At 48.4% G+C, this 17,235-nt stretch overlaps 1 protein-coding gene across 1 annotated transcript in view; it reads left to right on the forward strand.

The window, feature by feature from the left end:
- LOC146861930 (uncharacterized) overlaps positions 1-17,235 on the forward strand; it is a 437,430-nt gene that overhangs the window by 401,310 nt on the left and 18,885 nt on the right. Inside the window, exon 6 of the mRNA XM_085643212.1 lies at positions 12,938-13,046. Coding sequence (XP_085499338.1) covers positions 12,938-13,046 — 109 coding nt within the window. The remainder of the gene's footprint in view (positions 1-12,937; positions 13,047-17,235) is intronic.

Consider the following 17,235-nt stretch of genomic DNA (forward strand, 5'->3'; position numbering starts at 1 on the left):
CAACGTAATTAAATAGTGAGAGTAAAAGGCCTCTTCTTTTCTGAGTCTTGAATCCTCTCTTGAGCCCTTTTGGATAGCAACATTCACACATCCTGCTGCAGAATGGAGAGGTACTTCTTTTAATGTTGATTGGATGTGGGGGAAAGATTAAGCGATCTAAACAGAAAGGGAAAGGTATAACCATGCTGAACGATCAGTATTACCCATCTGTTGAACTTGATGCATCTCCATCCTGGGAGGAAATACTGGATCTTCCCTGCATCAAGATGGTTTTGTACTTCTAAGGACACTCTAAAGGGCCTTAGAGGCAGTTGCCGCAGGGTAGTGCGACTGGAAGGAATTTGTGCCCTTGCTGGTCTGTGAAAAGCCTGCCATACCTCCGTCCCTGGCCTCAAAAGGACTGAGGTGACTGCTGCAATGGTTGGGCGATTGACGCTGTCTGTACGCTAGCCCCTTGGAGTAGCCCCTGAATTTCCTAAACTAATGCAAGAACTGCTTAGTAGAAGTCAACAGTCCCAGGGACCGTGCCAGGGCTCTACTGTTCTTAAAACGCTCCAGAGTCAAATCAGCTTTTTGCCAAACAGGCATGAGTCATGAAAGGGCACATGAATGAGCAAGGGTTGCACATCTCAGTAAAATCCTGCGGAATGCATCCATGCATGGTGGTGGAGCAATATGCTGGTGCCAGACACGCTCCCCAAGCAGTTAGTAATAACCAGGCCAGCAGAAACCACTTACTGGGTCGCATCCTGTCCATTATGAATTGTTTGGCCCAGCGAGACCTAGGGTCTTCTGGGACAACAGGCAAAATCCCAAAGGGCATATGTATAATCTCAGCACCATGGTGGCCGAAGGAAGCATTTGTTTTCCAAATGTCTCAATCCGCTTGGACTACCTATAAGGAGGAATCGTGAGGAAAGAATTGGGATTAACCATGCTGGTTGGATCCTGCACCACCAGTCTCTCTCTCTCTCTGGCGAGGCAGCAGACTGAAGTCATTCCGGACCAGACATCGAATTCAGTATTGGATCCTCTTTTATGTTGGCACCAGTGTTGCCGGCCTGGTGCAGGTCCAGGTGAAGAGTAGGCGTCTTGTACTGGGTCGGAACTGGACCCGGACCAAGTTCCTAGGGGTCAGTTGATGCTGAGTAAGGGTGCACCATCAGTAACCTGAAGAGAGGCCCTACAATCCTTGGGGCCCAAAAGTGTGCCAGAAGGAGCCAGAAAAGAGCCAAAGATCTGTGGTATTGCCTCTAGGAAGGCCTCAATTTGCTGCAGCATGGCAGATGGCCTGGGAAACTCATGGTATACTGTGATCAGCTGGGAGATTGGCTCCATCATTGGGGATCAGCTAACATCTTGATACCCTCTTGCCTTCTTCTTCTTGGACATGGAGTGACCAGTTGGGGTTGAGTTCCGCTTCGCTTTTGTATGTTTGCGTTTAGATTTCAATTTGGGCTTACTGGAGGAATTCATCCACATTGTAGACTTCTTGCAAGAAAGACCTCAGGAGCGAGACTGAGACCACACCTACCACCTAGAGCAGGACTTAGCAAAGAGTCTCATTGTTAGAAATGGGATTTCTGGTTGGCTAGGGCTTGCGCCAAAGCCAGGCAGAAACCACCACTCTAGTCAGGGCTGGGGAGTTACACGCCAAAGATAACCCCTGCTCACCTCCTTGGTAGCTTGGCACGAGCAGTCAGGCTTATCCCGGAGGCAATGTGTAAAGCGTTTGCGCGCGCACCCAGTAACAACACCCAAGGCCCACCACAAAGGAAACTCCACACAAGGTATTATATAAAAATAGCCTTTGTATTATACCAAAACACATTAGATAATAACACACACTCTACAATGTGCCAACAGGCACGGGCAGAATTTACAAGGGATTATATGTACAGGGGACAGGGCCACATGGGCCACTGTCAGGAATTAGCACTTTTCACCAAGTGTACATGTAGAACATAACACAAATTAGTACTGTAGAACACAACCAGTAACTACTGGCGCAATAATGACCTCAGCGTCATCACACTAGCATCAGGTATAAAACCTATCCTGCCTCCATCACAGGGGCATAAAGACATTTATGCAATTTCTCATCAGTCTAGCATTAGACCTAACCACCTAAGTATACCTACACTAGGGGCGTATATCGCACAGGGAAGTACAATCTACCTAACACCAACCTAAACAGGTGAAACAACCTCCTAGGCAGAAATAACCACATTTAGAGGTATAAAACACAGGGGGCGCAAAACATGCTATACACAGTACATTTCCTAGCCCCAAAATCACATTAGAGTCCAGGTTGCGCCAGAACCTAAACATAGCAGCTGCCCACTATTTGCTGGGTAGCTGGGGACAAGAACAGGGCCTAAACGCTACAGCTGGCACTAAGTGCTGCGCAGCTGGGGAAGGCAAATAACGGCAGGGGGCTCTCAAATGGTCCTTGACACACTAGGCCAAACGTTGGAGCCATCTGGCTCAGAAAATAACATGTCCCCCTGGAGCACACTGGCTCCTGAAATCATAATGCCTCCTTCGTTGGAGCCGTCTGGGGCTCTTAAAATAACCATGCCCCCATAGCGTTGGAGCCTCTCTGGGCTCTAAGATAACCATCATGCTCACGTTGGAGCCACGGGGCTCTTAAAACAAACAGGCCCCCGTTGGAGCGCCACTCGCGCTCTTAAAAATATCATGTCCTGGTTGGAGCGGCGGAGGCTTGGAAACTAACATCGCCCTCGCTGGAGCGGCCCGCTGCTAGACGGGGCCGCTCGGAAGATCAACGCACCAACCATGCACCTTGAAGCGCCCCCCAGCACTGAGGCGGCATGCATGCTAGAGCCCCTACTCACCGAGCTCTGTCGGGGACTCCGCTTCTTCTCACCCAGTTGGCGCAGGGAATCCGCGGGGCACTCGGCGGTCCAGGCTGCATGCGTGCAGCACCGACACGGCCCCCTCGATGTAGAGGGCCGACACCTCTGCTCTACTCGCGGCACCGGGGCTCCCCCTTTCACCACGGGAGCCCCGGAGGAGAGGATGGACAGGCGCTGCCTGCACCGGCTGCCTTTCTTCACCCGGGCCCCCTCCTGGGACCCGGGACTCTACTTTTCCTCCCGGAGCCTGCGAGGCTCCAGACGGCATCCCTTCTGTGCGGCGCGCGGGGCTTCCCTTTCCGCACGGAAGCCCCACCCACAGGGACGCAGTCTCTCCTGCCTTCCGGGTCGCGTTGGGCAGCGGCCCGGAAGTGATTTCATTGCGGCTCGGGCCACGGCGGCGATCCTTCACCTGGCAAAGTGCGGGGTGGGCACCCGCTCCCAAACAAAAGCAGTCGGCGGCATTTTCAGCGGGTGGGCACCCGCAAAGACATAAACTAAGGCCGCAATGCGGGGTGGGCACCCGTGCATAATTACAATAAGCCGCCAGGCGGCGGGGTAGGCTCCCACACGGTGCAGCCTTTACGGGGGAATCGCTACGCTGGGGGTTCCCTTTGGGGACAAGGACGGCAGCTGAGCGCTGCAGAGCATGCACGCTCTTCTTCCTGGCAAAAATAGAGATGAAGCGCTCCCAGGGCGCTAGAAGGCTGTCGCAAAGGTCCTGGGGCAAAGAAGATAGGTCCAAGTAGGTTCCAGGAGTCCCTCAGGCATCCAGGGGCTGGGCAGGGCCCAGGGAGGCAAGCCTTCCCCTGGGCCCCAGCAGCAGCACGCCCCTGGCAGATTCAAGTACAGAACGAGAACATTTTCATGGGGTCACAGCCCCTCTTTTATACACCAAATCCCTTTGTCTCAAGGGTGCAGGGAACGGGCGAACCAGATACAACTGGTTCCTGAGCACTTTGTTTTGCTCAGCCCCTCTCCCTATTCACAGAGCAGGCCAGGGTCATCAGTCGCACCACAGGGGGCGGAGCCAGCATTGTGTGGGGAAAGCCCAGCCCTATTCAGGACCCAGGTGTACTCCTCCCACCCATCTAGCTGCTGATCTCCTTATTCACCACTGGGTGACTCCTCCTGACTCTGGGGATTCCCTAGCCCGTCACCTGACCTCAGCCATCCAATCATGCGACTAGCAGTCACTGCACATTTATGCCAGCGTCTAGAAGTGGCACTTCCACACTAGACACAGCCATGCCGCACACATCATCGCGCAGCATTTAATCACACGAGTCCGCACATACCAAACTCGCACCTGCACTCCCCACGCATCAGGAACTAACATGGTCACTCAGATCCCATGCATTCCTGCGGGAGGGCAGGTCAGTCTCACCAAACCATACATAGAGCGCACGCGCTTTCCACTGGGACACAGTGTGAAAGCGCCTAGAGGCCTAAATCCACTAATACACCATAGGGAAAAAGCTAATATACTGCAAAAAGTTCTGGGGGTGAACTTGCCAGAAGGGCCAAGTCCAACACAACCCCCTTCCAGCCCAAAACGCAGGGCAGACCAATCACCACCGTGATGGTCTTCCCTGCTTGGGGCGATAGAACACGGACGCAGGCCCGCACTGCAGGGACACTCTCCGGTTCTACGCCATTCTCAATCAACATGGTTCCATCTGGAAAAAAACAAATAATGAAAAAAAACTCAGGCCCAACTAGGCTACCCCACTGGTACTACCTAGTTGTCCACGGCCAGGACCAGGCCCTAGGCCACCCAGATACCACTGGTCCTTGCCAAACCCAGAGTCAGGGGTAGTAACCCCTGGCATACAAGCCATTCTCCACTCTCCTTCTCAGTGTAGTTCCCAACTACCACTGATCCTTCAACCTAGGGTCCGCACCCTCAGGCTGACCAGAGGTCACGGGCAAGAATTCCCCACCCTACCTCTACTTCTGGGGTTCCGCACCCTCCCAGGGAAGCACCCACCAGAACACAACTCTCCCACCAGTTCAGGACCTCTCTCCACCAACTGGTCTACCACCTGGCATCCAAGGGGTCAGAGGCGAGGACTCCCTCCCTCTGCACCCCCTTCCACTGTAGAGCAGGGTCTCTTCACTTAAGATGAGCCCCACCTGCCCTCAGGACTACAGCTGCCCTTACGTCCAGATCCGGAAACACCGACTACTGGCTCCCCAACCGAGGTACGTACCCTTTGGTCAGAAGCCTGGCGAACCAGGACTTAACGAGGGTGACACATACCTAATGGGTCGTGTGACAGTCTGCCTGGCGCTGATCTCATGACCTCCTGTCCATCTGACAGTGCGTGCAGACCCCCCAGGACAGAAGTGGCGACACCACGGTCACTCAGTGGCGACTCAGCCATCCCGGCTGGTCCCTGACCTACTGGTTCCCACTGGGGAATCCCTCCCCCTCTCACCCCTCCCTCTGGACTTCCGCACCCTCCCAACTGGAGCGGTACCGCCAGACACCAGGACTACTGGAGCTCTGATTACAGACACTCCACGTCCTCTAGACACTGGGAGATCCTCCTCAAATGACCTATTGGTACAGCCTAGGCCCCCGACCTGATGTTCCCTAAAGAAACCATCCAGGCCCTGAGACTGGGTTTCGGGCACCTGGAGACACGCAGTCCCACCCACTCCTTCTCCGCAGAGACCGGCCGTGAGCCCATACACCGAGACCTAGCTGGGCTACTCTGAACCTCTTCCACCACGCTGGGCTGGAAGACACCTCAGCCACTACTTTTGGAATCACTCCCCAATGCAAGCTCCCTATCCCAGAGAACTCACACCCAATCAACCAGCAAGCTCCTTATTTCAGAGAACTCACACCATTCATCCTCACACACACTCCCCAGACTAGTAAGACAGTTTCTACCGCCCCTGATTTCTCAACCTGACCACCACGTGACACAGGTACCATTACTCCGGGAACTGGGAATGGGACATTCACATTCATCCAGCGCATTACACATTCATCCCCAAACCCCTCCCAAGACTGGTAAGACAGTTTCTACCGCCCCTGATTTCTCAACCTGACCACCATGTGACACAGGTACCATTACCCCGGGAACTGGGAATGGGAATACATGCACTGGACACACATCTGCTGCCACCACTGGATCCCACCCTTACTGGTGAATCCAGAAACACATTGCACTTAGGGGGATGATCTACCCTCCCGAGCTAGGGACACCTAACTCACAGAGCACAAGAAACACATTTCCAAAGAAATGACAAAAACCAAACTTAGCACAATAATCCCTATACCATGTGATTATCTAAATGCAGAGTTTTGTGGTGCAGCCAGTTGCTGCTGCGGTACAGCGCAAACGCAAGTCCAAATCCCACCGCTGATCACCAATGTTAGAAATGGGATTTCTGGTTGGCTAGGGCTTGCGCCAAAGCCAGGCAGAAACCACCACTCTAGTCAGGGCTGGGGAGTTACACGCCAAAGATAACCCCTGCTCACCCCCTTGGTAGCTTGGCACGAGCAGTCAGGCTTATCCCGGAGGCAATGTGTAAAGCGTTTGCGCGCGCACCCAGCAACAACACCCAAGGCCCACCACAAAGGAAACTCCACACAAGGTATTATATAAAAATAGCCTTTGTATTATACCAAAACACATTAGATAATAATACACACTCTACAATGTGCCAACAGGCACGGGCATAATTTACAAGGGATTATATGTACAGGGGACAGGGCCACTTGGGCCACTGTCAGGAATTAGCACTTTTCACCAAGTGTACATGTAGAACATAACACAAATTAGTACTGTAGAACACAACCAGTAACTACTGGCGCAATAATGACCTCAGCATCATCACACTAGCATCAGGTATAAAACCTATCCTGCCTCCATCACAGGGGCATAAAGACATTTATGCAATTTCTCATCAGTCTAGCATTAGACCTAACCACCTAAGTATACCTACACTAGGGGCGTATATCGCACAGGTAAGTACAATCTCCCTAACACCAACCTAAACAGGTGAAACAACCTCCTAGGCAGAAATAACCACATTTAGAGGTATAAAACACAGGGGGCGCAAAACATGCTATACACAGTACATTTCCTAGCCCCAAAATCACATTAGAGTCCAGGTTGCGCCAGAACCTAAACGTAACAGCTGCCCACTACTTGCTGGGCAGCTGGGTCCAAGAACAGGGCCTAAACGCTGCAGCTGGCACTAAGTGCTGCGCAGCTGGGGAAGGCAAATAGTGGCAGGGGGCTCTCAAATGGTCCTTGACACACTAGGCCAAACGTTGGAGCCATCTGGCTCAGAAAATACCATGTCCCCCTGGAGCACACTGGCTCCTGAAATCATAATGCCCCCTTCGTTGGAGCCGTCTGGGGCTCTTAAAATAACCATGCCCCCATAGCGTTGGAGCCTCTCTGGGCTCTAAGATAACCATCATGCTCACGTTGGAGCCACAGGGCTCTTAAAACAAACAGGCCCCCGTTGGAGCGCCACTCGCGCTCTTAAAAATATCATGTCCTGGTTGGAGCGGCGGAGGCTTGGAAACTAACATCGCCCTCGCTGGAGCGGCCCGCAACTAGATGGGGCCGCTTGGAAGATCAACGCACCAACCATGCACCTTGAAGCGCCCCCCAGCACTGAGGCGGCATGCATGCTAGAGCCCCTACTCACCGAGCTCTGTCGGGGACTCCGCTTCTTCTCACCCGGTTGGCGCAGGGAATCCGCGGGGCACTCGGCGGTCCAGGCTGCATGCGTGCAGCACCAACACGGCCCCCTCGATGTAGAGGGCCGACACCTCTGCTCTACTCGCGGCACCGGGGCTCCCCCTTTCACCACGGGAGCCCCGGAGGAGAGGATGGACAGGCGCTGCCTGCACCGGCCGCCTTTCTTCACCCGGGCCCCCTCCTGGGACCCGGGACTCTACTTTTCCTCCCGGAGCCTGCGAGGCTCCAGACGGCATCCCTTCTGTGCGGCGCGCAGGGCTTCCCTTTCCACACGGAAGCCCCGCCCACAGGGACGCAGTCTCTCCTGCCTTCCGGGTCGCGTTGGGCAGCGGCCCGGAAGTGATTTCATTGCGGCTCGGGCCGCGGCGGCGATCCTTCACCTGGCAAAGTGCGGGGTGGGCACCCGCTCCCAAACAAAAGCAGTCGGCGGCATTTTCAGCGGGGTGGGCACCCGCAAAGACATAAACTAAGGCCGCAATGCGGGGTGGGCACCCGTGCATAATTACAATAAGCCGCCAGGCGGCGGGGTAGGCTCCCACATGGTGCAGCCTTTATGGGGGAATCCCTACGCTGGCGGTTCCCTTTGGGGACAAGGACGGCAGCTGAGCGCTGCAGAGCATGCACGCTCTTCTTCCTGGCAAAAATAGAGATAAAGCGCTCCCAGGGTGCTAGAAGGCTGTCGCAAAGGTCCTGGGGCAAAGAAGATAGGTCCAAGCAGGTTCCAGGAGTCCCTCAGGCATCCAGGGGCTGGGAAGGGCCCAGGGAGGCAAGCCTTCCCCTGGGCCCCAGCAGCAGCACGCCCCTGGCAGATTCAAGTACAGAACGAGAACATTTTCATGGGGTCACAGCCCCTCTTTTATACACCAAATCCCTTTGTCTCAAGGGTGCAGGGAAGGGGCGAACCAGATACAACTGGTTCCTGAGCACTTTGTTTTGCTCAGCCCCTCTCCCTATTCACAGAGCAGGCCAGGGTCATCAGTCGCACCACAGGGGGCGGAGCCAGCATTGTGTGGGGAAAGCCCAGCCCTATTCAGGACCCAGGTGTACTCCTCCCACCCATCTAGCTGCTGATCTCCCTATTCACCACTGGGTGACTCCTCCTGACTCTGGGGATTCCCTAGCCCGTCACCTGACCTCAGCCAGCCAATCACGCGACAGGCAGTCACTGCACATTTATGCCAGCGTCTAGAAGTGGCACTTCCACACTAGACACAGCCACGCCGCACACATCATCGCGCAGCATTTAATCACACGAGTCCGCACATACCAAACTCGCACCTGCACTCCCCACGCATCAGGAACTAACATGGTCACTCAGATCCCATGCATTCCTGTGGGAGGGCAGGTCAGTCTCACCAAACCATACATATAGCGCACGCGCTTTCCACTGGGACACAGTGTGAAAGCGCCTAGAGGCCTAAATCCACTAATACACCATAGGGAAAAAGCTAATATACTGCAAAAAGTTCTGGGGCTGAACTTGCCAGAAGGGCCAAGTCCAACACTCATCTTCTTATGTTTGGTGACGAACAGCTTGGCCGCCATGTCCTAGATCACCTTTGAGGGCTTGAAGTCACACATGTTCCACGATTTGAGTCATGTCCCCAACCCAGATACCAGAGACACACCTTGTGGGTCCATGACTGACATCAGTTTTCTGCAATCATGGCATGGCTTGAAGCCTGTCATTTTAGAAGGGGATATTGTTTTCTAGGATATGGTTTTAAAATTTTAAGAAATCATAGTTGTCCAACGAATGTGGGAGCAGGGCTCCAGATTCACATCGGAAGGTGCAGAATGAAAGTAACTGACGTCAGTGGACAGGGGTGGAGCTTATATGTGGCTCCACTTTGTCATTTGCAGGGTGGTTTGGCACAGGCATGGACCCTCTTGGTTCCTTGTGGGGGTGTGCGTAATTTGTGGACAGAGAGAAGAGATGGACAGGTGGGTCACATTTTCGCACATGATCTCTTGCATCGCGACTCGTCACTGGTTCATCCTGTCAGGGTTTATTAGTGATGTGTTGGCATAACCAGCTGAAGGTCCCGGTCCCCAAAAACAAGTGACAGTGCTGAACAGCAGCAAACACCTGCACAAATTAGGCCCTAGATATGGGTACTTAGTAAAAGACTTGAGTCACGATAGGAATTATTTAATTGAAACTTTACTTTTGAAGCAAGCTGAGTGAGTGGGTTCTCTCTTCCTTTGCAAGCAATGTGTAGCAAATGTCATTTGGGGGTTAAAAAAACAGTACCTCTGCATGCCCTTCTGAGGTCTTTCTGTGTCACCAGAAACTCTACTTCTTCTTGGTTCCTTAAATACTGAACTTTAGAAGACACAATTATGAGCTGAAGCGAATATTTATTTAGACGTTTGTGAATTAAATATGTATCTTTTCAGATGGGTCACCATTGAGCCCCTCCATAAGTGAGACTGTAAATATATTGGTAATAATGATGGCTATGACTATGGTAGGTGAAGCTAAGACCTATTGTGAATGAGTTGTGTATTTCTTTTCTCAGCAGTATGGTAAATCTGTGTCATCCTCCTCTTTTTCTTTATATGATGCTTTGGATTTTTCCGTGTACCACTACCGGATATTATCCCCAGAGGATAATGTACGGACCGATTTAAAGGGCTCCCACCCTTGAGGCAGCTCTGCCTCCAAGCAAAGGTGTTACCCCTTGTAATCGTAGCTCTCCAGCCTGAGTATCTACCTCATATTCACAACCTGATGATTGTTTTTTTAAGGAGTTTTATATAGTGCGAACTTGACCTGGTATCGGGTATCAGAGCGCTTTACATAGCACCAGTTATGTTACATGAGGATTTATTCATTTTTTTGTTAGGCATGGGGAGATTAAGTGATTTGCCTAGAATCACAGGATGTTCAGCGTCATTGCCGAGACTCGAACCCAGTTCCCCAGATTCGAGGTCGACTGCCCTAGCCGATAGGCCAACTCCTCTCCTTACTTCCTGTGAGCGGTGAAGACCCTGGAGCACTTTTCAAACTGATAAGTGACATGCAAAAACAGGCAAATACTTCTCAGAGATGAATGATCATGAGGAGAGGGGAAAACAGCATGCTCTTGTTTCTGGGAGCCTTCTTGTTTCATATTGTGTAGCCCTCTGGCAACTAGCTGTAAGCTTCCCTGAAAATGTCTTTGTAGGACAGTGGTCAGTTCTGAATTAACAATGACAATATGAGATGATAGCCATGATAAAAGACTATCCTAACAGGTATCCAACTTTTCCTTTTCTGCCATGGAATTCTCTTCATGCTCACAATCTTTAAAGTAGGATAAAAAGTAAAAACAACATACTAGTAGGTGACTTTCAGTGAGAAAATGAACATGCTTCTCCATTAATAAAATTAATTTGTGAGAATATCCGACTGAAGTATCTCCTAAAGGGTCGGGCAGACTTAAAAATCACTTTCCTAAAAGAACTGTCAAAGCTGCCTTATGGAATGAGAATGGAAAGACCAGGGGGAAAACAATGTGATTATAAGTGCCTAAAGTTAATGCAAGAGACAAGCAGCCCGCCAACCTGGAAGCAGCTCAGTCCCTTGAACATCTTTTGTCATGAATGGCTACTAATGTTAAGCTCATCTTACATCCAAAGATTGTAGGGATAGCTCTTTTTAGTAAATGGGGGTTTGTTAAGAACACTGGCTGGTTGTCATAGAATTCCAAAATTGCTTGACTAGAAACCATGCTGCATGGTCATAACTACTGTGCTCCTGTAAACAATTGTTTAAGACTTATACTGCATTGTCTTCTTGCTTCTTTCAGCATTTGCAGGCATTTATCTGGAGGAGTCAGCTCGCCATAATAAAGGATTGAAGCAACCAAAGTGCAAAGTTTCCATATTATGATGGAAATATTTTCCTCCCATAAGAAAGGGTGTCTGATCTGAGTATTAACTGACACAGATCAGAACATCTGCTTACCACCATTGGTGGGTTCCTGCTGTTGCTATTGAATCATGGATGCAACCTACTTGCTCACCTTCTAGAAGTCCTTAGGGATTAAAAAGATTCCGACCAACCATGGTTAAAACTGTATTCCCTTGTGAATTACCTTCTGAAAATCAAGAGGCAAAGGAAAGTCTGGCAAGCAAAGTTTCTACTGCGGCAAGGTCTTATTTCTGAGCTTGGCACTACTGATGAATGTCTTGCATTACTTCTGCTTGGAGCTCCCAGGTATAATCTTTCTATCGAGCTTTGCTAACCGCAGCTTCCTGTGTGTCATCTGTGTTTGGATGGTACACTCCAAATAGACATTTTATGCTTGAGGGGACAAAACCAAAGATCCTATATAAAATTCCTTGCAGCGCATCCCTAAACATGCCCTTCGTTGCTTCTTAAAGTCTAGTATGTGTGAACCAACTCCTTCAGTTTCACCATTGGAAGAAAAGATCTTGTTTGTCGGAGAGACCATCCCAAGTTAATATGCATCAATGTGCAATTTCATGTCTAATCATTGATCTTCCACCATGAACAAATCCATCAAAGTTACCATCCCCATGGTAGTTTTCCATATCGTTGCCGGTCACGCAATCTGTGTTTTGAAATGAAGAGTCCGCTCTGCTAGATCAAGAATTACGCTGCTTTTATTATTAACCTCACTTTTTCAGGCAAGTGCCCAGAGCTCTGTTTCCACTGACTTTCTGGACATCCTATATGACCTTTGTGCCAGTAAGCTGGCGGAATCAGAAAGGAGGATTTACATCATCACTTATTGACCTGGTGGAAAGGCCTGACCATTTCTTACAAGATGCTCTAAGCATGTTCTCAGAAGAAAGCCCCAGTAACTTGCCCTGTCTTGCTCACCCAGAATTTGAGATGTTAGAGAATGTCCACTGACCTAGCCTGGACCCCCTCTGCTGACCCAATAAAGATATTGCTTTGTACCAGGCGGTGCCAGCCTTCACAGTTCAACCTCACCTACTATTTTGGGGCATCATCTTTCCCAAGTTGCATCCCTCTAACCATCATATTACTTGTTATGCATAAAGTACAGAAATGATTAAAGTTTTGCTTTCATGCTTGGACTGTACCTCTGAATTTGCTTATTGTACTTCAGCCATTAGGATGGGCATATTTATATATTTTGTAATCCTCTGCTTGACATTAAGCACATTTGTAAAGCTTCGCAAATCAAGACCAAAAAAAAAAAAAAAATTAAACAAATTCCACTTTTAAGATGTTCTTAAACTGAGAAAGCTGACCACTGGTGCAGTTCGCTGTCTATTTTCCAGCACGTTGAGCCACAAGTAGTTGAAGTCCCTACCTACCCTGACTATGAACACTTTTTGTTTTAGTGGTGTTAAGAAATACAAGTGTGACTACTGCGAGCAGACATTCCACCGAGTCTCTGAGTTGAAGCGACACACGTGGACTCATACTGGCGAGCTGCCCTACCGATGTAAAGTAAGCTTAAAGACAAACAGCTGTTTTGTAGTTTTTACTTTAAAGTGTTTTGCATCTTCGAATGATCACAAGTATCAGTTAAAGGATTGCACAACAGTTCTTGAAATATACAAACATACACATTGTTTAGTAGCGGTCTTTTGTTTGGGTTCTTTAACATCATCATGTATAAAGGAGCCACGAACTGGCTAGTGTTTGTTTTCATTTTACAGTTACATGCTTATTTGAACACTTAACCTTTTTGCCTAAATTCGTTCTACTTTAACAAAGCACAGTGCTCTGTGTTTATTTTTTGTATATTGTATTTTAGATTTGCTTTTTTCTGTCGATTCCATTTTCTTATTATTGTATTTTGTTCAGTTGCTTCTAAATCTGACGCTGCTGTGTTTCAAATCACTGTGTTTAATACGTTTTCATAAGTTATCAACAGTGCTTAATTTGTGCCGGTTGTTTCTGGTGATTGGCACCGGCACTTATTGTCAACACGAGACTTATCGGTCTGCCGCAGGATTGCACGGTTTGTCCGTTTTACAGAGCAGCACAACAACAACAACTGGGAGAGGTTGTGGTCCCTCGGCTTAAACTGCCGACTTTGGTGCAGGAAACCAGGGTTCGAGCCTCGAGGTCGCGTCCACATCCTGTGATTCTGGGCAAATCACTTAATCTCCCCGTGCCTGAATGTGTAATGTAAATACGGTGCTCATGTAAAGCGCGCCAATACCTTCGGGTCGAGTTCGCGCTATATAAATATGCACAAAAAAACCCAGTTGTTTATTAATTCAAAATACACAAAAAAATACTAATAACTGCCGCACAACCCACTTATAGCTTTAGGGTCCTGGAATAATAAGTCTGAAATGTCACACTTGTAGGACTGGCAGTGGCAATGGGTAGTGCGAGCTGTGGTAGCCTCCTTACAAGAGCCCTGGCACTTATTGTTTTACAAATTAAGCACGGTTATCGAGTAAGTGCCTTTCAAGTAAAGTACTGGACACAAAAAGAAAAGGCAAGGTTTAGGTGATTATTGGGTTTTGAGAAACCTGGTAATGTTTTAAAAATATATATTTTTATTGTCATTTTCATTGATAAGACAGCATGCACAAATTATAAACTACAGTTGTGCAAACCGTTCCCATTTTTGGCATGCTGATAACCAAAACAATCAAGCAATCAAAGTCAAGAATACCTTCACCCGAGAGCACTTGTGCCTTCCATGCATGCTGTGCTTGTGCATAGTTTGGGAATTAATGTCCGTGCATTCCATATTCTCGCTGACGCGAGGAGAATGGCATGATGTCGCCATATTTAATGAGATCTCCCAATTTGGAGATCCCTATCGGATTCCATTCCCTAAATCCCCTCAGCCTACGTATTTTTGGAAGCATTCCCCTCTCTCACATTGGCAACCCCCACATAGATATTGAAGGAAAGATCTCGAGGTCCACTGGGACCTTTCCAATCTCAAAGTGGAGTGATCTAGGGGAGTGAAGAGCCAATCATTAACATTAATGAGGTGGGATGCCCAGTAATAAGCACGCACGTCCGGCAAAGCAATGACACCGTTATATTGGTTACATTGGAGAGTTGTTAGGGCCACTCTGGGCCATTTACCATAAATAACAATGTTCGTAGGTCCCTGTTTTATTTCATATCGGTACCCTAATATATGTTTAGAGAACATCGTTCTCTTTCTCTACATCATCTCCCCTTCATTTCATATGAACGAGCGTTATAAGGACATAACTCCAAATAAGGACAGAATGCCTTATAGGCACTGAACACCTTACAAGGACTGACGCCTTTTAAGTACTAAACCTTTCACCTAGTTCTATGACGAGAGTGGGTTCTGCCCGATCGATATTGCTAAGATGTCATTCTTAGCACATATGAATAATTTATGAGTACACTCTCCAGGGGGGCATACTTCACCTCTCCTATCTACGCACAAAAGTTTAATCCCCAACGTCATCCTCATACTGAACAATGGGTAACATACGCACATAGACTGTATAAATACAGCACCTCTTGCTATCAGTAGGCAGGAGGGAACTGATACTTCAAGGCCGACACACTGACCAGAGACGCTCCGGCATGCCATCGCTCCAGCTGACAGTGGTCTAACTATCCCTGACGGGGTGTCCAACTCAAGTCCAGGATAAAGTCCCAAACTCTCACTATTCAGGTATGGGGGTTCGACTAAATCCTAGCAGGATTCTTTGCTCTTAGATTCTAGGCTATTAGGCTGTTAGGCTCATTAGCTCTTTCGCGCCTACTCACATGCTAGGTACACTCAGGTACATCTAGACAGGCATTTTAGGAGTACGCACTTTATTGTATAAATGCATTTCATATTCATGTATGTGTTCATGACTATTGCAAAATGGTAGAACAATACTATTCCTTTTTATTCACTGTACTGCTGGTTCTATATCTCTGCTACTGTGTTACAGTTGTAGCAGCACATTTGTTTTACATGAGAAGAACAACGGTACGATAAATTCTTATTGTAAACACGCCCAACTGTTTCTTCTGTGTATCTCTCTGAGAGCAAAACAAGCAAGTGAGTGACTGGGTGAAAAGTAGTATATTGTTTACTCAAGTCTGAGGAATCAGGGTTTGTTGTGTTCTGAGGCTGCCAAAAACTAATTTCTCTGATAGAAGGAGATTCTAGTGGCACTGCGAGCTAGCTAATGCGAAAACAGGCTAACATACTCGGCGGGGGTGTACAGAGTCAGCCTGCCACCAGACCCACAGTTTATGTTATCCACAAATGCGTAGGTCCTGCATGATGGGTACAATATTAACTACACTACATGGCGCCCAATGTGGTCTAATGGCACCCAACCGCTTGGTATATATTTAACAGTAGAATCTGAGTAGCTCAGTCGTGCTTATTCTCAGAGACCCTACTTACAACACCTAGAGACGTCTGGAGTGAGTGGGAAGAAACTCCGCCAAAGCTGAGTAGGCGAGATATCCTATTTATTGGCTGTTGGTTAAATCAAGCTTGAAGGAAATATTCCCAAAATTGTGCATAAAACCTTTGCATACAACCTTTTTTATAAATTCCTTTGACAGTTATTCCGTGTCTACAACACGATGTCTGACCAAGAGGGAGACCAAAACAGACTAAATCAGTCTGGTGAGGAAGATGTCAATGCAATACAAATTGCAGCCAAAGTAAGACAAACTCTGACAGTTAAACTCGTCAAACATAGGTTATCACCCAGAGGATGTATAGTGATATTCGTGATAGAGGCACACGAAGATTTCAAAAAAGAGGTATTGTACTCATGGGTTACATTCCCAGAAGCAGATGCTCTAACAAAAACTTTTCATTATTACACACATGAAGAAGTTCCAGCGGCCTACACTCTGTTTGAGGAGACTGAAATTCTGCTTACCCACCAGGAACATATTTTCTGGTTTAATGGCGCCCTACCCCATACAAGAACAAGAGCAAGGCTTGGTCCTTTAGGAAGACCAGGAGCAACATGACCGATATTAGCGACCTATGCACCACATCCAGACATTGACACAATGCCAGGTGATTACCTGCTTGTTCAACTCGAAGAGTTGATAAAACTCTACAGAAACATGACACACTTCGTCTTAAAGACACCAGCGGTCCAACCAACAGTAATTACACCAAAAGCAGCTTCTACACAGAGCACAGCTACTAAAATTACTCCACAAACATTACACGTGGTAATGGGAAAGTGCTCACAAAACGTGAACAAATTACTTTCTGGGTAGCTCAGAAAATAACCCAGTTAGAAGCCGTATTCCCAAATACAACGCTATTTGAAAAACACAGAATGTTAACAATCTTTTTGCCCATGGGGATTACACCACAGTTGGAGGATTGCACCTCTTGGGGTACGGTCTTTGCTGCCATATATACCAGAACTCACGGTATTCCTTCATTAGCAGTAATTCCTGATGTATTAAGACAAAAACAAAATGAGTACGGAGCAGAACCTGCCCTAAACTTAGGGATGAACATATTAAATAACTACGACCAGGTATCAGCCATAATACTAGCTAACATTAAAGGGGAAGCAGCATCAGTGGCAATCCGCCAACGCCTAAGGGAGTTCGGCCCATTATTGCAGGGGGCTGAACTACCCAAAATAATTTAAACTGCGTATGCAGAATTAGGCATGGATAGTTTGGGGGGAAAAGCTTT

This window comes from Triturus cristatus, chromosome 2_2 (assembly GCF_964204655.1).
Source record: "Triturus cristatus chromosome 2_2, aTriCri1.1, whole genome shotgun sequence".
Classification (NCBI taxonomy): Eukaryota; Metazoa; Chordata; class Amphibia; order Caudata; family Salamandridae; genus Triturus; species Triturus cristatus.